General features: G+C 44.6%; 1 protein-coding gene across 4 annotated transcripts in view; it reads right to left on the reverse strand.

Annotated features, from left to right (window-relative positions):
- Positions 1–26,041, reverse strand: part of LOC137432292 (tubby-related protein 3) — a 50,057-nt gene continuing 24,016 nt past the window's right edge. For all 4 annotated transcript variants that reach the window (XM_068124103.2, XM_068124105.2, XM_068124104.2 and 1 more), the window contains exons 4-11: positions 16,011–16,274; positions 15,361–15,587; positions 10,156–10,353; positions 8,825–8,937; positions 7,411–7,528; positions 6,790–6,888; positions 1,028–1,199; positions 1–878 (exon numbers count right to left, since the gene is read on the reverse strand). In XM_068124103.2, the coding sequence (XP_067980204.2) occupies positions 745–878; positions 1,028–1,199; positions 6,790–6,888; positions 7,411–7,528; positions 8,825–8,937; positions 10,156–10,353; positions 15,361–15,587; positions 16,011–16,274 (1,325 nt within the window). In that variant the 3' untranslated portion in view covers positions 1–744. The remainder of the gene's footprint in view (positions 879–1,027; positions 1,200–6,789; positions 6,889–7,410; positions 7,529–8,824; positions 8,938–10,155; positions 10,354–15,360; positions 15,588–16,010; positions 16,275–26,041) is intronic.

Genomic DNA, 26,041 nt, shown 5'->3' on the forward strand with positions numbered 1-26,041 from the left:
TCTAATATTACGATTTTAATGGTGAAAAGTTGTTTGTTTGTTTTTTTCAGTACCTTGACTTTATACATAGATAAAAAAAACCACAGATTTTAAAGACTTTATCATAATTGTGTTTTTTCGAGTAATTGACAGGACATGGATACCAGGTTAATACAAACAACTACCCCATGGGTTAAAATCTCCACACGATGAGTCTAACAGCGACGGGGCGACATTCTGTGAAGGAGTGAACGAAACAAGTTAAACTCATTTGTTGCCTTTTCCATTGGACGTCTGATGGGAGTGTGGGACGCTTCAAAAGTCATGGGAGAGTGGAGCAAGCACTCGATCTCTCTGGCAAACGTAACACACTCGGTGCGAAGGAACGTTTCCGATCACACGATGAAACACACCGATCCGTCAGAAAAACATCTGACGGATCGGTGCGTTTCCAGAAGTGAAATGTCGAAACCGGAAGTGAAATGTCGAAACCGGAAGTGAACTGTCGAAACCGGAAGTGAAATGGCGAAACCGGAAGTGAACTGGCCAGACCGTCATAAATAACACGACATTCCAGTTTCCACTACGGGTTCATTTACAGGAGTTGTGTCGCGGCTCACCGCCACGCTCGTCATTATTCCCAAAGCAGCGGCGACCTCACCTCATGGAACCACGATAACGACAATTAAAAAGCTGAGGCTGACACGGCCCCAAATAAAAGTCTCGTCGACAAGCGTGGACGACAGGACGACAGAGTCGGCCTTCTTATTCACAAGCGATTTTGCCATCGAAGCTGGACAGGGCGATGGCGAAAGCCTGCAGTGCACACAGTGGGTAACTGAAATCCATCGTAAAGACGTCCTCGGCGACGCGGCCAAACTGCATCACGATGTAGTCCGCTGTGAGACACCAGAGGGGTAGGTGTGTTGGAGGTAGGTGGGGGGCGAGTGAAGGAAAGGGGAGCGTTAGTGGCAGCGTCAAAGTCCTTCGCTTTCATCAAAAAGTATAATAAATAAAATACGATGGAAAGAAAACGTGATGGCCGTACGATCATTGTCGTGCACGATCTGGAAGTTCTTCACGGAGGCCTGTGTAACACGTCCGTGGAAGTTGAGAACGTACGACTGCGTGTCGTCGTTCCACACCGGTGTCTTGTTGTGTAGTTCAATGAGGTTGTCCATGCGGTTGTTCTGCCATCGCTGAAGCAGGGCGTCCTCCTCCTGGAAACCAGAGGTCACGTACCAGGAGAAAGGAGTTTCATTTCCAGATCGATCGAGTCTCTGATTCGTCGAGCATTTGTCTATTTCACTATCATTACACCGAAACCGTTTAAATAACTGTCTTGCTCACTCTTACCATCCATTTAACTTTCAAGGACATTCAAATAATTCATGATAATAATTATCTCTGTTGCGTATCCACTAAAAATAAATAAAGGGTCTCGTGGCTGTTACAAACCTGTAAGAGTGAAAGACCTCACTACCTCTGGTGGGGAATTTAAGATCCGAGTTGTGTAGTTTAGTGTAGTTTAGTCTCCGATGAAGACCATCTGCAGCTGAAATGTTGGACTTTCTGAGCCATTTTTTCTTTGTTAACAAAACCAGAAGTTGGTTGTGCATGTGAGTTTACCACAGTCTGGTTCTTGCACTTTTTGTGAGTGTCGGTTAAACCAACTACAAGCTGTTTTCTCATTACTTCGCCATCGAAGGTGGACGTAGGTTATACAGTGCATTCAGAAAGTATTCAGACCCCTTCACTTTTTTCACATTTTGTTATGTTGCAGCCTTATGCTGAAATCGTTTAAATTCATTTTTTCCCTCATCAATCTACACTCAATACCCCATAATGACAAAGACAACAACAACAACATGCATTTTAAAGGCCATTTTCCCTGCTAGAGCGGGGGTTAGCCTTGCGGTCCCCATGACAATCTTCTCCATTTTGCCCTATTTTCTGCATCTCTCCTTGTTAACCCCCTTGCCCGCATTTCTTCTTCCACCATCTTTAGCCAAGTCTTTCTCGGTCTTCCCCGTCTTCTACTTCCTTCTACATTCATTTCCATCACTCTTCTCAACCAGTCACTTTCATCCTTCCTCAACACATGACCAAACCATCTCAACCTGTTCCTCTTCACAGCATCAATCACAGGCTCTATTCCCATCATCTTTCGCAATTCATCATTTGTCTTCCTCTCTCTCAACGATACTCCGCACATCCGTCGAACCATTCGCATTTCCACCCTTTCCAACCTTCGTTGCTGCTCTACGTTCATTACCCATGTCTCGCTCCCATAAATCATAACACTTCTCACACATGCAGCATACACCTTTCCCTTCAGCTTCAACGACACTCCCCTCATCATCAGCACGCCACTCAATTCCCGAAACTTCTTCCATGCACATCTCACTCGAGCAACCGTTGCCGAGTCTGATCCACCTTCTCCATTCAGCATGTCTCCGGGGTAGCAAAATGTTTTCACACCTTCCAGCTTCACGCCGTCTCCAAGATCCAACTCAACATTTCCTCCATCTGTAGCTCCCTCTGTGCACACCTTACATTTGAATGTAGCTGCCACACTGGTTAATGACCCTCTCAGACCACTACATTTTTGATGAACCCACTCAGCGCACATTGTACACTGAATGGAGTTCACTCCGACACCCTTCCTACACACAGCACAGGGCCACTTCCCAGTTCTTTCCACCTCACCACATGCTTTACCACTTGCCATCACCTCCGTCTTTCCGATATTCACCTTCAGACCTTTTGTCTCCATACATTCCTTCCACGTGTTCATCTTTTCCTTCAGTCCATCCATACTTTCCGCAATCAACACCAGATCATCTGCATACAACAACTCCCACGGTAAACCCTCCTTTACGTTCTGAGCCAGCACCTCCATCACAGCTACAAATAGTAGTGGACTTAGTACCGACCCCTGATGCACTCCCATCTTCACCTCAAACTCACCACTGTTCCCGTCCTTCGTCCTTACAGCTGTGCACGCTCTTTTGTACATTGCCATCACTACTCTGATCAACCATTCCTCCACTCCTAACTTCCTCAATACCCATGTCAATACTTTGCATGGAACCCGATCGAATGCTTTCTCCAGATAAACAAATCCAAGAAACAACTTCTTCCTCTTCTCCATGTACTTCTCCTGCAACTGCCTCACAATGAAAAGCGCGTCTGTCGTTCCTCTTCCTGGCATGAATCCAAACTGCATTTCGTCGATCTTCACTTTCTTCCTTATCCTCCTCTCCAACACCCTTTCCAATACCTTCATTCCATGCTCCAATAACTTTATCGCTCGGTACGAGCCACACTCCAGAGGGTCACCTTTCCCCTTGTATAGAGGGACGAGGGTACTCAGTTCCCAATCCACTGGAATGCGGCCTTCTTTCACCACCAGATTACAGATCTCTGTCATTCTCTTCACACCCCAACTTCCTGCTGCCTTCAACATATCTCCCACAACTCCCGTCGGCCCTCCTGCTTTTCTACCCTTCATTGCTTTTATCGCTTCCTCAACTTCCTCCTCAGTTATCTTCTCTGCCGGTCCTAAAACTGGGTTACTCTCTATGTTGCCATCCCATTCATTCTCTGTATTCAACAGCATTTCCATATATCTTTTCCATCTTCCTTTAATTCCATCTGGGTCGACAACGATTTGTCCCACTTCATCCTTCAAGCAACTCACTCCCATCACATCACACCTCTCTTTCGCTATCTGCTTTGCAATCGTGAATACTGCTTTCTGACCCTCTTCCGAATCCAAGCGTTCTCCGAACATTTTCCTACATGCCTCCTGCGCCTTTGCTACCTCTTTCTTTGCAGCCTTCCTGGCTGCCTTATAACTTTCATGCTCTGCTGTTTCTGCTCCCGTACCCTTCGCCTTCTGCCACTCCTTGAACTTCTTCCTCTTCTCGTCAATCCTCTTTCCAACTTCATCATCCCACCACCATGTTTCCGAGTGCCTCGGTGGTCCTTTTGTCCATACACATACCTCACCAACGACTCCCAACAGACTAGCTTTCATTGACATCCAACCACTTTCAAGCTCAACCACATCATCCTCGACCCTACTCAGCCTCTCTTTTAATGCCTCCCTTACTGTCACCTCTTTCAACCTCCACACCTTCATTCTCGGTTGGTATTTCACCCACCGAGCTCTCCTCGCACCTTTCACCCTTGCGTCGCAGACAACCAAGTGGTGCTGTGAGGACAGTAAGTTTCACCCCACACTGTCTACAAACAGCCTCCTCCCCCAGGATCACCTTTGTGTCCCGGAGGTGCCCCCTATCTCGCCTACGCACCATCAGGTAGTCAACGGTTGTCGTCGACCCACCTGACGTGTATGTAACAAGCTTATTATCCTCTTTCTGGAACTGAGTATTACAAATCAACAAATCAGCTCCATCAGCAAACTCCAAAATCCTTTCACCTTCTCCATTTCTCACACCATATCCGTAACCCCCATGAACTCCGTCAAAACCATCCATACTCCTTCCCACATGTCCATTTAGGTCTCCTCCTACCACAACAACTTCCTCATCTTTCACGTTTTCCATCAGCTTCTCTATCGCACACCAGAACTTGTCCTTCTCTTCATCGCTTCGACCAACCTGCGGAGCATATCCCGAGATGACGTTCACCAAGAGCTTTCCAATCATCATTTTCACCATCATCAACCTATCACTCACTCTAGTCACACTCACCACACTGTCTACAAACTCCTCAGAAAACAGGACACCAACACCATTCACGCCCTCCAGGCACCCTTGCCACACAAACTTGTATTTCTGTCCCTGCCTACCCTTCACCATTCTCACACCACTTCCCTTCCATCTCGTCTCTTGCACACAACATATGTCCACTCTTCTTCTGACCAATACTTCCACCACTTCTCCTGATCTCCCTGTCATTGTCCCTACATTCCATGTCCCAAACCTCAGAAACCGATCTCCACTTCGGGCTGTACCCTGCCCACATGTAGTTGTAATTGTCATGGTTCCCTTTTTGAGGCAATGTTTTTATGGCCGGATGCCCTTCCTGACGCCAACCCTCTTAGTCGCCTCTTACGACACGCAGGGATCCGGTGTACCTATTCTTATCCAGGGTACACACTGGGACCATAATGACAAAGAGAAAACAGGATTTTAGAAAGTTTTGCAAATTTATTAAAAAGGCAAAACTGAAATATCACATTTACATAAGTATTCATACCCTTTGCTATGACACTTGAAATTTAGCTCAGGTGCCTCCCATTTCTCTTGATCATCTTTGAGATGTTTCTACACCTTGATTGGAGTCCACCTGTGGTAAATTAAATTGATTGGACATGATTTGGAAAGGTACACACCTGTCTATATAAGGTCTCACAGCTGACAATGTATATCAGAGCAAAAACCAAGCCATGAAGCCTCTCCTCAGTGAAAGACACATGAATGCCCGCTTGGAGTTTGCAAAAAAGCACCTAAAGGACTCTCAGACTGTGAGAAACAAGATTCTGTGGTCTGATGAAACCATGATTGAACTGTTTGGCTTCCATCTGACCAATCTGCCATAAAGCCCAGATCGGTGGAGTGTTGCAGTGATGGTTGTCCTTCTGGAAGTTTCTCCCATCCACACACAGGATCTCTGGAGCTCAGCCAGAGTGACCATTTGGTTCTTGGTCACCTTTATTACCAAGGCCCTTCTCCCCTGATTGCTCAGTTTGGCCGGGCGGCCAGCTCTAGGAAGAGTCCTGGTTGTTCCAAACTTCTTCCATTTAAGAATTATGGAGGCCACTGTGCTCTTGGGAACCTTCAATGCAGCAGAGATTTTTTTGTAGGCTTCCCCAGATCTGTGCCTCGACACAATCCTGTCTCTGAGCTCTGCAGGCAGTTCCTTCGACCTCATGGCTTGGTTTTTGCTCTGATATGCATTGTCAGCTGGGAGACCTTATATAGACAGGTGTGTGCCTTTCCAAATCATGTCCAATCAATTTAATTTACCACAGGTGGACTCCAATCAAGGTGTAGAAACATCTCAAAGATGATCAAGAGAAATGGGACGCACCTGAGCTAAATTTCAAGTGTCATAACAAAGGGTCTGAATACTTATGTAAATGTGATATTTCAGTTTTTTCTTTTTAATACATTTGCAAAACTTTCTAAAATCCTGTTTTCTCTTTGTCATTATGGGGTATTGAGTGTAGATTGATGAGGGAAAAAATGAATTTAAACGATTTCAGCTTAAGGCTGCAACATAACAAAATGTGAAAAAAGTGAAGGGGTCTGAATACTTTCTGAATGCACTGTACTTTCAACCCTATGTGTCTGTTTGTATGTGCACAGAATATCTCAAAAAATTATTGACAAAGTCGGATGAAACTTGGTGGACAGGTTGGGTGTGTGACGAGGACGAATTGATTGGATTTTGGTGAAGATCCATATCTGGATCCGAATACTAGAAATTTTAAAGTGATTCTTCGCCATTGAGTGCATAATTATGAATAAAAAAATTATACAGGCAGCGGCACTCCTATGGTAAAATTTCGTGTCAATCAGACCAACAGTTGGACCGAGAACCGAGAAAATGGATTTTTAAAATACAGACACGCACATACACCACACGTATGCAACCGAATGCCTAACCCTGCTTTTCGTTTCGCAAGTGCAGGGTAACAATGGAATGTCGAGGGTGTGATGATGATCAAGACACCACTTGATGACAGTCTGAGTTGTCCAAATTTCCAGTTAAATGAGTAACCGTGAGCAATTCTTAAAGCTTGTTACATGCACACAGGAGCAGGTCCGCACTCACATATTGTGGTTTCATGGTTATACGCTGGTGGTCCGCTGCCATTCCAGGAATGATCACAGTCATTTTTCGTGGACCCTTGAAGCCGAGGACATTGGCCTCCTACAAGGACAGAGAGAGAGAGGGAGAGAGAAAGAGAAAGAGAGAGAGAGAGGGGGAGAGGTAAAGAGAGAGGGAGAGGGTGAGAGAGAGAGGGAGAGAGAGAGAGAAAAAAAAAAAACACCTTTAGAGGCCATTTTTTCCCCACAAGCGGGGGTTGGCCTTTTTCGGGAACCGTGGTTGTTGTTGTTTTTCGGTCCCCTTTTTGAAGCAATGTTTTACGGCCGGATGCCCTTCCTGACGCCAACCCTTTTTGCCGCCTTTAACGACAAGCAGGGAATTACCAGTGAACTGGTACTCAATTTGCCGACCTCGGAGGGATGACAGGCTGAGTCAACCCCCCTGGCGTTAATTCAGCGATCAACCGGGATTCGAACCCAGGATCCTAGGATCCTAAGCCGGCACCCTAGCCGCTAGCCCAACACCAGGGGAGAGAGAGAGAGAGAAGGACGTAAATGAAGAAGCAAAGAAAGAAAAAAGCAGAATGTGAATGCAAAGAACACGCGTTGTGATGGTGAAACCCACGTAGCAAACAGCCGCCAGCTCCTGCCGGAAGGTGGAACCATCTCCTCCTGCCATAACAATCCTTTGCGGATTTCCACCATTGTCGTACACTGTGAAGCGTGTCCCCATCATGTTTGACCTGTGAGTGGAGAACACATACATCCATACATTGATCTAAAGTTAATTGTGTAGGTGGACGTTGTACCGCAAATCAGGTGCAAAATCAACAATATCTGCTAATGTGCAATCCATAACCTCGGTCTTCCACATGCCTCGAGCTAATTAAGAATAGAAAATACTCGTAAAAAGCCAGTCAAAATGACGAGTTGAAACAGTTTATTTGACGGTGCAGCCTCATGAGAGTGCCAAAGTCTGAAGCCTCGGCCTAGTGTCAGGTGTGCTTGTATATTCTTTATTTATTAGACATCATGTAGATGGAAGTGAACACTCGTTTTGCTCTGCGTGCAATGCACATCACGTGAAGCGAATTTCACCTCCCTGTACCTTGTATTTATTGCTATTTTTAAAAATGCTTCTGTACACCGCCGTTGAGGCCCGGTTTGCAAGCCACCGTCTACAATTCCAATACAGGAGACATAATTACTCTCTTATGGAAAATGTTTTTCGAGTTTGTTTTATCCTCAAAAATAGACCGTAGTGAACACAAACATTCGTGTTGAAAGATTGGACCTTAAAAACTACCCTTATGAAGGGGGACAGACATCTATCTGTACAAACACACAAACTGACATTCAGTTTTATATGGTAGATTACATCACTTAAAGATCTTCATCCTGAATGTTACTTGGACATCCGGGCACGCAGGAGGAAGAGTGCCATGAACACCAGTGCTGGAATGAATAATGAATGAATCACCGTCGTCATTCGTATACAGTTTAAGGCTGTGGGGTAACATCATTGGCTGAGAGCACGGTTGGGCGGCTAATGCCCTCTGCTGATTAGGGCAGGATTTTAAAATTAGTTAATGATGGCGGCGATAACTTACCGACCCTTAGCAAATGACACTGTGGAATCTTTAACATTCACCAATGAATACCGGGCAGACAGGCCACCCGTTTGTCATCCATCCGATGGACGGTACTCACATTGATGAATCATACTGTCAACCCAATGAATGAATGAAAGGCTGGTAAACTGTGGTTGGTTTGAGTACAAGACCTTCTCCCCCTCAAGCTCCACCAAAAACAAAAACCTGAGCATTCGTATCGATGCATGCTCTCCGTCACAAAATGAAGGCTATGCCATGTAGAAAGTTTCATTCCTAGTACATCAGAAACATTATTAAAGAAAAAAATTAATCAAAAAGAGAAACGTGTAGGCATTGTAGTAGCAAGGTACCCATTTCCATTCCGGGTGGTTATACTTGGGGTCATCACAAAAGAAAAACCTCACTGTGGGACCACATGACACAAACCTGAGTTTCCCCACAAAGCCCTCTCCAACACGAGAAAGATCCGTCGCATCCACCGATATCAGGTAGTTTGAAGTTTTGCTTCTTTTTCTCTTCCGCCCTGCCAGCAAGAATATCTGTGAGCAATCAGAGTTCCACATCAGGTATATTGGCACATGTAATCATTTGCACAAAACATTCGCACCTTCTCCAAACAGACGTCTCCCAAATTTCTGAGACAGTAAAACCAGTCATCCACAGTCCTTCCAATGAGCAGCCACCTGTGCTCTTCGGCGAAAACACCTGAAAATCTGAAAATGCATCTGAAAATGCAAAGCCCGTCCGCGACCGTTTGTATTCAGACTTCTTCTTCTTCCATATGCTCAAAATAACGAAGACAGTTTAAAACAATAAAGAGCAATCAGAGATTGCAGACCCTCGCCAGGACGTGTTTTCAGTGGTTTTGAAGGCTTTTGTCGTAAAACAAATATGGCGGCCAAACCACGTGACCGATTACGTCATCTTTTTTTTTCTACCCCAATTTATCCCCAGATGATGCTCAAGAAATTTCATCTTGATCGATGGAATTTTGTACTTGTCGAATTATGACGTCATAATGGAGGCACCTATGACATCATCGTTAACATGTTATTCCACATGGAGAGTTCTTTACAATGAGCCGTGGCTCAATTTTTTTCTATGCAGCGCTTTTGGAGATTACAGAGGTGCAAATTTTTTCAGTTTTTCCAAGATGTCGGCCGAACCACGTGACCAATGACGTCATCATTATCTTCCTATATAAACGTGCGGCTCCGAAGCAACACAGCAGCGTGTGCAAAGCGACTGAGAAACAGGTGTAGCGGCCGCTTCCGTGTTACAGATTCAGCGCGCACTCTTCACACATAAACGTGCGACTGAGAAAGACGTGTAGCGGCCGCTTCCGTTTTGCAGAATTCAATCTTTTTTCAAAATGGGCGCCATGTACTGTTTAGATTTTGATGATTTGCGTGTGATATGATTCAACGGATGTTTATATGAATCGTTAAAGATTTTAAAAAGCCTTCAATTTCTGATATTTTGCCTTTTAATTTGGGCTTCACAATTGGAGCCCAGCCCGTGGGGCGGGTACCGTTGCTAGTATAACTAATCACAGTTGAAGTTTAAATAATGAATAATACTTTGAGTAGGTCCTGGGGCATTGAGCATTCAAAATGGCCAACCTCAAGTGAAACAGGTGAGTACCCGAGCAGGAAAACTGGGCAAACGGCTGTAAGAGCACAAAGGGATCCTCTACATGAAGACCACCATTTTATGTTAGCTACTCACAGGACATATGGTACGGTCAGCATGGTTACCTTCTTTCCATCCTTCTCAAGATGCAGGAAGTACGTGGGAAACATCCCTCGATCGACGCCTTTCTTGTCACGCGTGATGCGGCACTTGACGGTGCTCGTCTGGTTCGCAGGTCTCAGGACAAAGGCCGCTTGGTTCCCTTCCTCCAGCAGAGTCAATGGGTCATCTTCTCCCGAATGAGAATCCAACGATTCGCCATCCTGTGGTAAGATTACAAATCATTAATGGTGATTATCACGTTCACGATAATCATCATGACCTCCACCACCAAAGGTGGATGGAGGTTATGTTTTCACCCGTCTGTTTGTCTGTCTGTCTGTTTGTGAACAAAATATCTCAAAAAGTTGTGGACGGATTGGGACGAAATTTGGCAGAGATGTAGCGTATGCGACAAGGATGAAATGATTAGATTTTCATGACGATCCGGTTTCGGATCCGGCTACGAGAATTATTACGTGATTCTTCACCATTGAGGGATAGGGCCAAAAACGATATATAGCAGGATATCTCAAAACGTTATGGATGGATTTGGATGAAACTTGGTGGACCGGTTGTGTGTGTGACAAGGAAGAATCGATTCGATTTTGGTGAAGATCGGGATTCTTCACCATTGAGTGATATGGCCAACCAGGCGGAGGTATGCTCTCTACTGAGTGCCGTTCTAGTTTTTTTAAACTGCAACTACAAGAAAAGAAACATAATTGTCATGATTACATGTTGTCCGTGTATTTGCTATTCCGAGTACATTTGTTATTACGAGTACATTTGTTATTCCGAGTACATTTGTTATTATGAGTACATTTATTATTCCGAGTGTTACAAGGGAGTGGCAAGATGGGTCGGTCATGTTATCATCATCTCTGGTGTATATAGATCACAGTAGATCTAGGCTCAAGTCCTTTTGCAGGATAAGCATATAATGCCTCAAGAACGCCGAGTTGCCTCCCTTTCAGTTTAGTGTTAAACAGCAGTAGAACAACAACAACAACAACAACAACAGGCATTTTAAGGCCATTTTCCCTGCTAGAGCGGGGGTTAGCCTTGCGGTCCCCATGACAATCTTCTCCATTTTGCCCTATTTTCTGCATCTCCCCTTGTTAAACCCCTTGCCCGCATTTCTTCTTCCACCATATTTAGCCAAGTCTTTCTCGGTCTTCCCCATCCTCTACTTCCTTCTACATTCATTTCCATCACTCTTCTCAACCAGTCACTTTCATCCTTCCTCAACACATGACCAAACCATCTCAACCTGTTCCTCTTCACAGCATCAATCACAGGCTATATTCCCATCATCTTTCACAATTCATCATTTGTCTTCCTCTCTCTCAACGATACACCACACATCCACCGAACCATTCGCATTTCCACCCTTTCCAGCCTTCGTTGCTGCTCTACGTTCATTACCCATGTCTCGCTCCCATAAATCATAACACTTCTACAGCAGTGGAGACTGTTTAAAAAGGTAATCATACGTGTTTGTGGTTTATAATACATTTACTTCCGGTAAGAGTGCCTCCACGAAACGCCATAAGCTACTTATACACATTAACACGGCGTTTGTCCAAGGAGGAAAAAACCCTTGGGGATGAGGAGATATTATGAGTATTAATATTGTTTTGTAATAACATTAATGTTATGCTATTATCATGAGTGTTGTTGTTACTTTTGTTATTATAATAGGCCTTGGGAAAATGCCACGCTAGGCTATCTATACACCTTAACGTGGATTTCACCCAAGACTGAACCCCCCCTTAAGGAGGGGGGAAAATCAAGTCGCGACATCCTCCATCGTGTGAACCTTAGTCCCCCAGTCAAGTTTGGTTGAGATTAGATAAGTAAGGACCGAATGTATCGCGATCAGACAGACAGACACCAAATTGCGCATTTTAGTATGATGGTTATCACAATTTTTCAACCTGATAACTACCATACATTATATATGTTACAACCATAATCATTATTTTGCATCAATTTCGATAGAGTGAGATATTACGAATGTCTTTCGGCCGAAGCTCTCACTTTTCCACCTTTATTCGTTTCTAAATTTGTTTTCTCCACAACCGCTTGAGCGATTGTCACGAAACTTTCAGGATAGGAGCGCCGACCCACGGAGAATCTTTTAACAAAGTTACATGATGATTGGATGCAAAATGCGGCCGGCGTTCCAAAAAGTATGTTTTCTGTAGGTGAGGGTTGCAGGGTGTTTCATGTATCAGGAATAAACAGCCTCGACCTCGATTCACTCGGCCTCGGATGAATATAATAGTCAATTAACTAGTTATCAAATGGTGAAACACTTTTATGAATTCATTATATTGGCGTAAAGAGAGAATTTCTACCGCTCAACGTTACATCTTGAGTCATTGTGCTCATTACAATTGAACAATTTTATCCTCATTTTAACGTCTTCGTCATTTTTTTCGCCAAGACGCAGGAAACGACGTGCACATAAAAAGCTTCCTGAACATTATAAAATGAACTACCAATGAGGAAAACAAAAGGAAATAAATTAATCTATACAAATAAAACACAGTTTGTGTGTGTGTTACCTATAGACGCCTAAACGGAGAGGCTCACATAATTGATTTTGGCATAGACATGGCCATTGGGCCTGGGAAGGACATGGCCGACCTAAAAATGACCTCCGATGACGAGATCCATATTTTTTATTCATAGTTAACGAAGCGCATTTCAGCGAGGAACATTATACACTGAATCGCAGCCTGTGCCAGAGCAGCTCGCTGATTCGCTCAGAGCGATCACGTGATGTTCCATCCTCGCCGCCAGACTCGCTCACGTACTTGCCTTTTGGCATAGACATGGCCATTGGGCCCGGGAAGGACATGGCCTACTTAAAAATGACCTCCGATGACGAGATCCATATTTTTTATTCATATTCAACTTAGCGCATTTCAGCGAGGAACATTATTCACTGAATCTCAGCCTGTGCCAGATCAGCTCGCCGATTCGCTCAGAGCGATTACGTGATGTTCCATCCTCGCCACCAGAGTCGCTCACGTCCCTCCCTCCTCGCCCCCCCTTCCCCCCCTCACCTCCCCTTCCCCTCCCCCCCTTCCCCTCCTTCCCTCCCTCACCCCCCTCCCCATCCCTCCCATCCCCTTCCCCCCTCCCCTCACCTCCCCTCCCCTTCCCCCCTCCTTCTCCCTCCCCTTCCCCCCTCCCCCTACCCTTCCACCTTCCCCCCTCCCCTTCCCCCCTCCACCCCTTCCCCCCATTCTCCCCCATCCTCCTCCCCTTCCCCCCTCCCCTTCCCTCCCCCACCCCCTTCCTCCCCTTCCCCTCCTCCCCTCCCTCCCCTCCCTCCCTCCCTCCCCACCCCTCCCCCTCCCCCCCTCCCCCGGCCGGCAACGCCGGGTACTTCTACTCGTCCGTTCATAAAGAGCAGAAAGCCTGGTGTTGGCTTAGCGGTTAGGGTGCCGGCTTGGGATCTTAGGATCCTGAGTTCGAATCCCGGTCGATCGTTGAATTAACGCCAGGGGGGTTGACTCAGCCTGTCATCCTTCTGAGGTCGAAAAATTGAGTACCAGCTCACTGGGATGAATATGCTGGTGTGTGCCCCGGTTTGGAAGAAGCACACCCTATCCCTGCGTGTCGTAAGAGGCGACTAAAGGGTTGGCATCAGGAAGGGCATCCGGCCATAAAAACATTGCCTCAAAAAGGGAACCATAATGATTGTCATGGGGCCCGCAAGGTTAACCCCCACTCTAGCAGGGAAAATGGCCTTAAGTGTATGTACAAATAATAACCAGTATGATTGTCATATTTAAACAATAAAGTACAAAGTCAAATCTTCTTCTATCCCATGTGACACAAGGATGAGGAGTAACATCATTGGTTGAGGACGTGGCTATGTCACTGAGGTAACAACGTCGTAGGTTAGGCTTGGAATTTGCAATTTGTTCAGGGTGCCGGCGATAACTCGCATGCTCTTCGTGAAGGACACCATGGGATCTTCAACGTCCGCCATCTAATTTTGCGAGACGGAATGCCCAGTGTAACGTTCATCCGAGCGATGGCACACACGTCGATGAATCACTCTGTCTGCGAAACACCAGGATGACAGTTTAGAGCCGGGTCAGGATTCAAACCCAGGAAAAGCAGCTCAGAGGAGTGCGTATTTCTAGGCCTAGGACGTCCTGCCAGCCTCACGATGATCGCCACAATAACCAGAACGACTCTAGGTAGAGAGCAAACGTCCGCAATGATGAAGAGTTTACGTTTTGTATCCATTGATAGACCGGATCTGGATTCGGACCCAAACCAAAATCTAATCGGCTTGTTCCCGTCACCTTCCCAACTCATCCATCTAGTTTTGTCATAAGTCCTCCAAAACCTTTTGAAATATCGTGCTTCGTCCCATCTCACAATGTGAAGAATAACTTGAAAAATTACAAAAAATAATCTTATCTGGATCCAATAGATTTGTCCTCGTCACACACCCAACCTGTCCACCAAGTTTCGTCTGAATCCGTCCACAACTTTTTGAGATACCCTGCTCACAGACAGACATACAGACAGCCAGACATACAAACAGCCAAACAGACAGCCAAACAGACAGGCAGACAGACAATCAGATATACAAACAGACAAACAGACAGCCAAACAGACAGGCAGACAGACAATCAGATATACAAACAGACATACAGACAGCCAAACAGACAGGCAGACAGACAATCAGATATACAAACAGACAAACAGACAGCCAAACAGACAGGCAGACAGACAATCAGATATACAAACAGACAAACAGACAGCCAAACAGACAGGCAGACAGACAATCAGATATACAAACAGACAGCCAAACAGACAGGCAGACAGACAATCAGACATACAAACAGACAAACAGACAGCCAAACAGACAGGCAGACAGACAATCAGATATTCAGATATACAAACAGACATACAGACAGGCAGACAGAAAAACAGATAGGGGTGAAAAAATAACCTCTGCCCACCTTTGGTGACGAAGGTAATTTTGACTTGCTAGACTTTTCCTTAACATCCAATGAATGTTTCGACAATTATTTTGGGAAGAGTACAAATCAAAGTCGATTCGTGTGATAAACATAAATATCAGCGATAATTTATATGAAGCAGTTCAGAAGTTGTCTATGTGTCGGTCTGCATGTTATAATCGATGAGTGAATGACAAAATAATAACAAAATAATTATTGAGCTGTCGCCACCTTCGTCTCAGACTCAGAGCTTTGCTCAGCTCTGACGGAGTTGGATGTGCCAGGTGGTCCATGTTGCGGAGAAATGCAAGCCTGGCTCGATGGAGGAGGATTCTTCTCCTCGTCCTCCTCAAAATCCTCCACGATGTCTTCGTCATCTTCATTATCGTCCTCATCTGCATCGTCATCCTTCTCAGTTTCCAGATCTTCATCATCCGACGGTACGCTAGAAGACAGTCCTGAAATAAGACAAACCGAGTGTTAGTCTGTGACGTCGTACCCGGAAAGTGGTTCATATTGTACATTTTGCTTGTCCGCCAACGCAGTGGCAGACGGGGTTTTGATATCGCTTTTGTGTGTCTGTGCCTGTCTGTCTGTCTGTCCAGGCCAAAACATTTTTCGATTTAATATTTTGTCATGAAATTTTCAACAAACCTTTATCATGAGAATATTGAGAAGATTAATTAATAAATGGGTAAAATGTCAAAGGGTCAAAGGCCAAGGTCACATGAAATCGTCAATTTTCATTCGATTGGCTTGCAATTTGAACAGAATTTGCATATTGGCATACATGGTAAATTGGCATATTAAATTATTTAATCTGCCCAATGCCACAAATTGTCTCCCAGACAAAAACAAGAAAAATGAGAAAGCTACACCACCTTGTTTCTGCATCGCTTCCCGCAGTTCAGCTGCCCTGCTAGTCTCGCACACCTGCCGGTGTTGCTGCGACGGTATGCCTGGTGGTCCTGGCTGATCCATTGATGCCTGTTGCCATGGTGACGTCCAGCCGGTGAGTGGCCGTGCAGGTATCTCTGTCGGACCAGATTCGGTAACCGGCGGGCCATGGACCTTGCTCGAGTCATGAACTCTATCCGCATCTACCTGAGATTCAACCTTGCAAAAGGCTGCAGGGCCCTCGTAGCCTACGCACCAAGAAATACAGGGCAAAGTTATAGGTGAGACAACATCATGAGAGCATGTTTTTTTTACAGGTTAGTCAAAGTGTGTGGAACAGCGTTATATACAATTCAATTATTAATTAATTGAGAAATAAATAATTGTCTGGTGGAATGAGACCACCTGTAGCAGAAGAACACCTTTCGTAAATGACTGCTCAGAAGTGAAGAGATGCAACAGGTGTCAAGAGGGGAAAATAAGCAAACCGTTGTCTAAAGACATCGCCAAACATGACACGACTGTCAAGACCTTTGGACTCACTGGAGGAGTACAGGCAGCTCCAACCAGGATCATAAAAAACAAGACCGAAAGTCGAACAGCGGCGCAGCCGGACTTGTTTGATACTTTAGTTGAAGAGGAGTGTATGACCTGGGTGGGGATTCTATTTTTACAAATACATATAGATATAGCATATTACATATAGATATACATATTACATACAGATATACATATTACATATAGATATACATATTACATATAGATATACATATTACATATAGATATACATATTACATATAGATATACATATTACATATAGATATACATATTACATATAGATATAGATATCACATATAGATATACATATTACATATAGATATAGCATATTACATTTGTTTTTGTTTTTTAGTATTTTTTTTTTTGTATACTGAATCGAGGCTCGTGAAAGAGCTAACATTTATTTCACAAACAAATCAACCAGACAAACAAAATATACAAAAAGAGGGAGCGGAAGACAAGATGGGGAGAGAAGGGGAAGCACACAACCACAACATTTGAGAGCAGGGAGAAGTGTGGGAGGGAGAGGGCTTGGGGGCAGGAGGCGTGGGAAGGGGACGGGGGGGGGGGGGGGGGGGGAGAGGTATAAAACACAAGGGGACCGAAATTAGCAGGGGTAGAAAAGATCAAGGTTTTGGATGGGGGAGGATAAGAGATGGTGGTGAACAGCTGTTTTAAAGACCTGGAGGGTGGAGTGGGATTGAAGAGAGTGAGGGAGTTTGTTCCAGAGGCGGGAGAAAAGAGGAATGAAGGAGTGAAGGTGAGCAGAAAGTCTTGATTTTGGCAGTTTAACCATAAGAAGGTTGCAGGCAGATCTTGTGCGACCTGTAGGAATATTTGGGGGACAGAGCCCAGAGAGGGCTGGGGGAGCAAGGCCAGGGAGGAGTCGGTAGAAGACGGAAAGACCACCAACCTGCCTGCGGTGAGTGAGTGAAAGGCCCTTGGAGTTAGCTTCATCGCGGGAGATTCCAATGATTCTGAACGCTTTGGTTTCAACAGCGTAAAGATGGGCTAGGTGTGAGGCAGGAGCACCAGACCAGAGGGGAGAGCAGTATTCCATAGAGCTGCGGATGAAAGCCTTGTATGTGGTGAGGAGCTCAGGTGTGCCCAGGAAGGACTTCGCACGACGGAGGATGCCCAGTCGGCGACTGGCTTTGGAGGCCAGATTTGAAATGTGGTTTTCCCAGGAAAGATCATGGCAAATAGTGAGACCCAAAAGCTTGAGTGACAGAACTTCTTGGAGAGGATTATTCAGAAAGTGGATGGGAGGGTTTTCCAGTCAGTCTTTTCGGAGAGACATCGTAAGAGTGTGAGATTTATCAGGATTGAAAGACATGTTCCATTTGTTTGCCCAGTCTGTGATTTTGTCCAGGTCATGGTCTGCAGAGAGTGAGGAGGCTGCAGACTGCCGATCTGAGGGATGAGGAATGGAGCGACAGAGAGTAGAGTCGTCAGCAAAGAGATAGAGAGGATTTTCAAGAGAGTCAGAGAGATCATTGATGAAGACCAGAAAAAGCACAGGGCCCAGAACACTACCTTGGGGAACTCCAGCCTGAACAGGAAGAGGAGATGAGAGAAACCCATTCAGGGCCACACGTTGACTACGACCAGAGAGGAAGTCCGCCAGCCATGCGTGGAGATTTCCATGGATACCAAAGGAGGAGAGTTTGGTGAGCAGAGCAGGGTGCCAGACCGTATCGAAGGCACGTGAAATGTCAAGGGAGACAGCTCTAATTTCCTGTTTGGCGTTGAGGACCTCCATCCATTGTTGAGAAAGCAGAAGCAGCATGTCCAGAGTAGAGTGACCAGGTCTGAAACCAAATTGATGATCAGAGATCAAGCCATTGGAGAAGAGGAAAGATTTCATATCTGAAGCAATGATGGATTCCATGATTTTGCTGATAATTGGGAGAAGGCTGATTGGTCTGTAGTTGCTGGGATCTGTTTTTGCACCTTTTTTGTGCAAAGCGGTGATGTTGGCTGATTTCCAAGCAGATGGCAGATGACCTTGAGCAAAAGAGAGGGTGAAGAGAACAGAAAGAGGGAGTGAAAGAGCGGAAGAACATGATTTTAGGACCCGTGGGCTGATGCCGTCAGGACCAGTTGCAGAATCAGAGTCGAGGGTTGACAGAAACTTTTCCACCTTGTCAGGAGGAAAGGACACAGAGTCCAGGAGCAGCTGGGTACGACTGGGTACGGTGGGTACAGAGAGGGGTGGGTTTGGGACACAAGATTTAGAGGCAAACACAGAGTTGAGGCATTCAGCTTTTTCACGTGCGGAGTCAGCCGTTAAGCCGTTTGAGGTGAGGGAGGGGATGGAGGGGGAACAAACACCAGAAACAGATTTGACCAGACGCCACCAGGATTTGGAAGAGGGAGACAGATAAGAGAGTTCGGTCTTGAGAACGGTGAGAAATTGTTTCCTGGCTCTCCTGAGGGTGGACACACACTTGTTTCGGGCTTTGTGAAAGGAAATGAGATTTCCTTCCGTTGGATTTGCTTTCCAGGAGACGAAAGCAAGTTGTTTCAGGGCAACAGCCTCACCACAAGATTCCGTGTACCATGGATGGGAGGAAGGGTATGACAACTGAAGACGAGATGGGATAAATCTGTGCATGAGAGAGAGCAATTTACTTTGAAAGAATTCCCAGGATGAGTTGATGTCAGAGGCGGTAGAGATGGGAGACCAGTCCAGATGATTGATGGCTGCTTGAAAACCGTGCCAGTTGGCCTGAGTGAAATGCCAGACTCGTCGACGCTGAGGAGGCTCTCTGAGAATGGTCAGAGAGATGTCCACTTTGACAAGCACATGATCAGATGAGCCGATTGGAGCAGAAGAAGAGCAGCAGACATTTTCAGGGAAGTTTGTCATAACCAAATCCAGAAGAGAAGATGCTCCGTTGACTGAGATCCGGGTCGGGAAATTGACAGATTGTGTCAGTCCCAGTGAGTCGCAGAAGTCCTTTGCTGAAGAGCCATGGCTGGTGAGACAGGTACCCACACCCAGCCAACTGGCATGGTGACAATTGAAATCACCACATATGAGGAAGAGAGAGTTGGGATGGGTAGATAGAAGTTGGTCCATATTATCAGACAGCGAGATGTAGATGGAGTCAGCGCTGTTTGGTGGACGGTACAACACACATATGAACAAAAGGTGGGAGCGAAGGGGAAGCCGTAGCCAAAGGTATTCCTGGGGGTGAGGTGGAGAGAGGGCAGTGGAGGGCGAGTGAGGAAGAGAGTTTTTTATAAAGATAGCAACCCCACCTCCAGGACGAGGTTCAGATCTATCATACCGGAGGAGGGAGTAACCTGGGAGAGATACCAAGGCATCAGAGACATCATGAAGGAGGAAAGTTTCTGTTAAGCAGATCACATCTGGTTTGTCAGAAGCAACCTGTATGGAGAGATCAGTCAAGTTTGAGTGGAGGCCCCGGATGTTTGAGGTCCATACCGTTAATGAAGAGGAAGGGGGAGCATCGGGTCCAGAACAGGGGGGGAGGGGTAGGGTAAGATGTGGAAGAGGTAGGGAGAGCTGTTGAAGGTGTGTCAGAGATTTCAGAATAGCTTGGAGAAAGGGAAGAATGGGGCAGACAAAAGGTTTGATGGAGATTGGGTGAGGCACAGTGAGGTGTTATTTGAGGAGGGGGAAGAGCGAGGCAGAAGGTTGGGGGAGATGAAGGTGAAAGTTGGAAGGGGGAAGAAGCAGGGAGGATGCTTTGAGGAGGAGGGGTGAGAGGGGAGTCTAGGAGGGGAGGAGCGAGGGAGAGTCTCGGAGGGGAGGGGTGTGGGGGGAGTTTAGGAGGGAGGGGAGGGAAGGGGCAAGGGGGGGGATTTGAAAGGGAGGGGTGAGATTGGATTTTGAAAGTGTACGATTCATGGGAAACGAACATTTTTTGCAAAATGAGTTTGAGACCTTCGAGTCAAAAATACGTTTGAGGACACTGAAGGAGGGGTGGAGTTCTGGATAGTTTAGGGAATGTAGAAAGGAGGAACTGTAAGAGATGGTATTATATATATTTTTTGGAATGAATAGATTTGGTGAGCAAGACGAAAGCATCCTTTTGTAGGAAAAGAAGAAAAGGGTGTTATAATATATGAGAGAAAATAGATGTTCAGGGGAGAGATTATACATTTCTAACCACGTGATCGCGAACGAAGAACGAACGAACAAATAAGAACAACAAATAAACGAATAAGACCTGGGAAGGAAATATTTTTTGGGGTTTTTTTTTTTTTGAGTAGAGATATTAAACAAGGAGGTATGGGGTGAACGACTGGGACGAAACAGAGAACGAAAATAATTGCAGCGGATTCGACGAAACGCTGAGAGAAAAACAAAACCACAAGGTCGGAGACGGTACGGTAGCCTAAGCCTATGAGTACTAGGCCGCAGAATACTCGATACGCATTAACCGACGATTGTGTATACATGCACGAAAAATTAGCACCGAAAATTTTCCAAAAGATACGCTATAGGTACATGCACCGAAAGATAGATACAGTCTCGACAAAAACACAATTGAGAAAGATCACTTAGCTTCGAAAGCGTGAGCGCATGGAACAGCTTCGAAAAGACGAAGACGATACATATAGATACATATAGATATACATATTACATATAGATATACATATTACATATAGATATACATATTACATATAGATATACATATTACATATAGCTATACATATTACATATAGATATACATATTACATATAGATATACATATTACATATAGATATACATATTACATATAGATATAGCATATTACATATAGATATACATATTACATATAGATATACATATTACATACAGATATACATATTACATATAGCCAACCCCTGGTAATTCTATTTTTACATATAGCCTGAATTTACTGTTCTCCCCTCTGGGCTGGTGCTCCTGCCTCACACCTAGCTCGGCTTCACGCTGTTGAAACCAAAGCTTTCAGAATTATTGGAATCTCCCACGATGAAGCTAACTCCAAGGGCCTTTCACTTACTCACCGCAGGCAGGTTGGTGGTCTTTCCGTCTTCTACCGACTCCTCTCCGGCCTTGCTCCCCCTGCGCTCTCTGTGCTCTGTCCCCCAAATATTCCTACAGGTCGCACAAGTTCTGCCTGCAACCCTCTTATGGTTAAACTGCCAAAATCAAGACTCTCTGCTCACCTTCACTCTTTCATTCCTCTTTTCTCCCGTGTCTGGAACAAACTCCTCCACTCCCTTCAATCCCACTCTTCCCTCCAGGTCTTTAAAACAGCTGTTCACCACCATCTCTTATCTTCCCCCATCCAAAACTTGATCTTTTCTACCCCCGCTAATTCACCCCAGATACACTTTTTTTGAAATTGCAACTTCTTTCCTGGAAGTCCTTGCAGTGTTCATATGTTTTATACCTCTCCCACCTCCCCCCAAGCCCTCCCCCACCTCCCCCCAAGCCCTCCCCCTCCCACAGTTCTCTCGATGTCCCTGCTCTCAAATGTTGTGTTTGTGTCCTTCCTCCTCTCTCTCCATCTTGTCTACCGCTCCCCTTATTATATGTTTTGTGTGTCGGTTTGACTTTTTGCGTGATTAATGTTAGCTCTTTCACAAGCCTCGATCTTGTATACAAAAAAAAAAGAAAAAAAGCCTACGTTTGTTGTGATGTATATATTAGTGAACTATAAAAGGTGCATTTAAAGTATTTTAGCCCATTCAAAGTTTTTTTAGTGCATTAAAAAATATTTTAAAGCAACATTTTCTTGTGAGCTATTAACCCTCCAAGTTTCACTCTCGATCTGCTCCTGAGTTTATATGATCTCACGATAAACAACGTTGCGGGTTAGTCGGCCTGCAGCATCTGCAGTTGCTCTCCTTATCTGGAATTCGCTCTTGTTGGCAAAGATGCGCACATCGAGTGGGCCTCTTACTCCACTCGCTGCAACGTACAGCTGTCTGTGTGTAAAAACATATGACAGGTTCGACCACTTCGACGACAGGTTCGACGACAGGTTCGACCACTTTGACGACAGGTTCGACCTGTACGGCATATAAATTAAAACGTCGGTCGGTGGAGTCAGCCATCCTACGCCGTCGTACCCCGTAATGACATCATAGACGTAATGACATAGCATGACGGACGGACACAAAACTGCTGCTACTTTAATATAAAGAAGATGATATATTTTAACCTCCAGTAACTTTGCAGTCACTATAAAGGAATTAGTGTTACGATTAAATTTACTATAATAATAACATTAGGTACACCGTATCCCTGCGTGTCGTAAGAGGCGACTAAAAGGGTTGGCGTCAGGAAGGGCATCCGGCCATAAAACATTGCCTCAAAAAGGAAACCATGACAATTACAATTACATATGGGCAGGGTACAGCCCGAAGTACCCCGTGGGGGACCCCACTCCCTCTCGTCAAAAATCAAGGTGGGGAACCCGATCGAAGCAAGGGTGGAAATCAACGCATAAAATGTTTTTTTAATGGACTTAAAAAGCTTTAATAAATGGACTAAAATACTTTAAATGCACCTTTTATAGTTCACTAATATATACATTACAACAAACGTAGGCTAAATGTAAAAATAGAATTACCAGGGGTTGGCTATATGTATATGCTATATGTAATACGCTACATATATATATATATATATATGTGTGTCAGAGTGAACTCCATTTAATGTACAATGTGCGCTGAGTGGGTTCATCAAAAATGTAGCGGTCTGAGAGGGTCATTAACCAGTGTGGCAGCTACATTCAAGTGTAAGGTGTGCACAGAGGGAGCTGCAGATGGAGGAAATGTTGAGTTGGATCTTGGAGACGGCGTGAAGCTGGAAGGTGTGAAAACATTTTGCTACCTCGGAGACATGCTGAATGGAAAAGGTAGATCAGACTCGGCAACGGTTGCTCGAGTGAGATGTGCATGGAAGAAGTTTTGGGAACTGAGTGGCGTGCTGACGAGGAGGGGAGTGTCGTTGAAGCTGAAGGGAAAGGTGTATGCTGCATGTGTGAGAAGTGTTATGATTTATGGGAGCGAGACATGGGTAATGAACGTAGAGCAGCAACGAAGGCTGGAAAAGGTGGAAATGCGAATGGTTCGACGGATGTGCGGAGTATCGTTGAGAGAGAGGAAGACAAATGATGAATTGCGAAAGATGATGGGAATAGAGCCTGTGATGGATGCTGTGAAGAGAAACAGTTTGAGATGGTTTGGTCATGTGTTGAGGAAGGATGAAAGTGACTGGTTGAGAAGAGTGATGGAAATGAATGAAGAAGGAAGCAGAGGACGGGGAAGACCGAGAAAGACTTGGCTGAAGGTGGTGGAAGAAGAAATGCGGACAAGGGGGTTAACAAGGAGAGATGCAGAAAATAGGGCAAAATGGAGAAGATTGTCATGTGGCCCGCAAGGCTAACCCCAGCTCTCGCAGGCAAAATGTCCTTAAAATGCCTGTTGTTGTTTGTTGAATTGACATTATGTTATCATTATTTTGGAAGACCGAGGTACCGAGGTATCATTATTTCATTATTTTGAAAATGATATTACCATCAAAAAGCCGAGGCTAATTCCTTACTTCCGTGGTACCGTACACCGCTTGTCATTGATTCATGAACCATATACCGCTTCAATCAAGAAACTTTGCATTCATGACATTGGGATTAAAGTGTTGTGGTTATATTTACTATATTATGAATATTATTACGAAAACGATACTACTGAAACGATACTACCCTATTGAGAAACCTGGGCTTAATTTGTCCAAAGCGGCCTGCAGATGAGGCATGAAGCCTAAGGCCTATACGTACTGTGTCGTTGGAAGAGTCATACCGCCTATGCTTTTGATATTTGATGATCATTTTAACAATCGGTTTGTTTGTGTTTCACACTGAATGAAAAACGTAGAGGTCGGGCATGCAGATTGTGATATATGACAGGTTCAACGATATGTCCAGCCTGAACGGCACAGGAATCAAAATGGCGGTGTGTGGAGTCAGCCGCATGCTGTAATGATATCACATCACCCCTGTCATGTGACCAGATCCTCAGCTGTGATTGGTGTACGTTTGAGGGGAGATACATACATGCATATGGCATTCATACATACAGACAGACAAGCAATGTTCTAAACGGCTTTGCCCTATGGACTACGCCGTAAAAACAAGAAAGACGTCATGCAGAGCACGATACTTGCAAAATCCATCCCCACCCCAAAAAAAAAGTTGCCATGGATACATCAAATTGGCCATTTCATTTAAGATTAAAATTGACGATCTTAATCAAAGCTCGGGTCAATCGGATTAAAATCGATTATTTTTCAGATTAAAATTGATGATTGTAGAAGTTTCACCTTGAGTTGACCTCTGACCTTTTGACCTCAAAAAGTTGGTTTTCCAATTCCGTGATGCATTATGCAATTCCCTTTAGTTTTCAGGTTAATCGGATGAATTAACCTGAAAACTAAAGGGAATTGCAAAGTGCATTGCAGGGGATTGGTATCGGAGAAGGCATAAGGTAATGATGTGAAGTGCTCTTGAATGAATTTATGAATGAATTGAGAAGAGGGCACTAGATGACACGTACAAGAGATTCAGTTCCACAGATGAAAGGAAAGAGGGATACGGTAATTGATGTGAGCTTTCGGCATGGAAGTGGTAAGGGCAGCCAGGTGTGGGATTCTGTGAAGAACATACATATGTGACCGTAGCTGACTGGGGGAGGACAGAGGAATTTTTTTTTTTTTTTTTTCAGGTTAATCGGATGAAAAGTGATGATTTTTCAGATGAAAATTGATGATTTTAGAAGTTTGACCTTGAGTTGACTGTTGACCTTTTTACCTCAAAAATAGTTGGTTTCCCAATTTAGTGCCTCATTATACAAATGTTGTTCAACTTTCAAGTCAATCGGATGAAAAAATGATAATTTTAGAAATTCATCCTCAATATGACCTTTGATCTCAAAATCAATACGCTTCTTCCTCATGACCAACTCTACCATTTGGTGATGTTTCTTGAAGATTGGATTAAAATTATGACCTGTAGGCGATTGACATATGGACAGACATATAGAAAAGCAGACAGAATGAAAAATCACTCATAGAGCGACACTTCGCAAAACAGAACAAAGTAGAATGGCACTCAGTAGAGCATCCTTTTGACCTCAAAAAAAATTAGTGGTTGAATTCAGTGACCTGATATGCAAATCGTCTTCAACGTTTAAGTTAATCTGATGAAAATTGACAATTTTGGAAATTTGGCCTATGTTGACCTTTTGGCCTATGCTGATCTCAAAAATAGTTGGTGGTGGAATTCAGTTAGCAGATATGTAAGTCCTCTTCAAATTTCAAGTCGATCAGATGAAAATTGAGGATTTTAGAAATTCTAAAAAAGTGGTTGACCTTTGGCCTACGCTGATCTCAAAATAGTTGGTGGTTGAATTCAGTTTGCCGACATGTAAATCCTATTCAAATTTCAAG

Source organism: Myxine glutinosa, chromosome 8 (assembly GCF_964187855.1).
Source record: "Myxine glutinosa chromosome 8, kmMyxGlut1.1, whole genome shotgun sequence".
NCBI classification, from domain to species: domain Eukaryota; kingdom Metazoa; phylum Chordata; class Myxini; order Myxiniformes; family Myxinidae; genus Myxine; species Myxine glutinosa.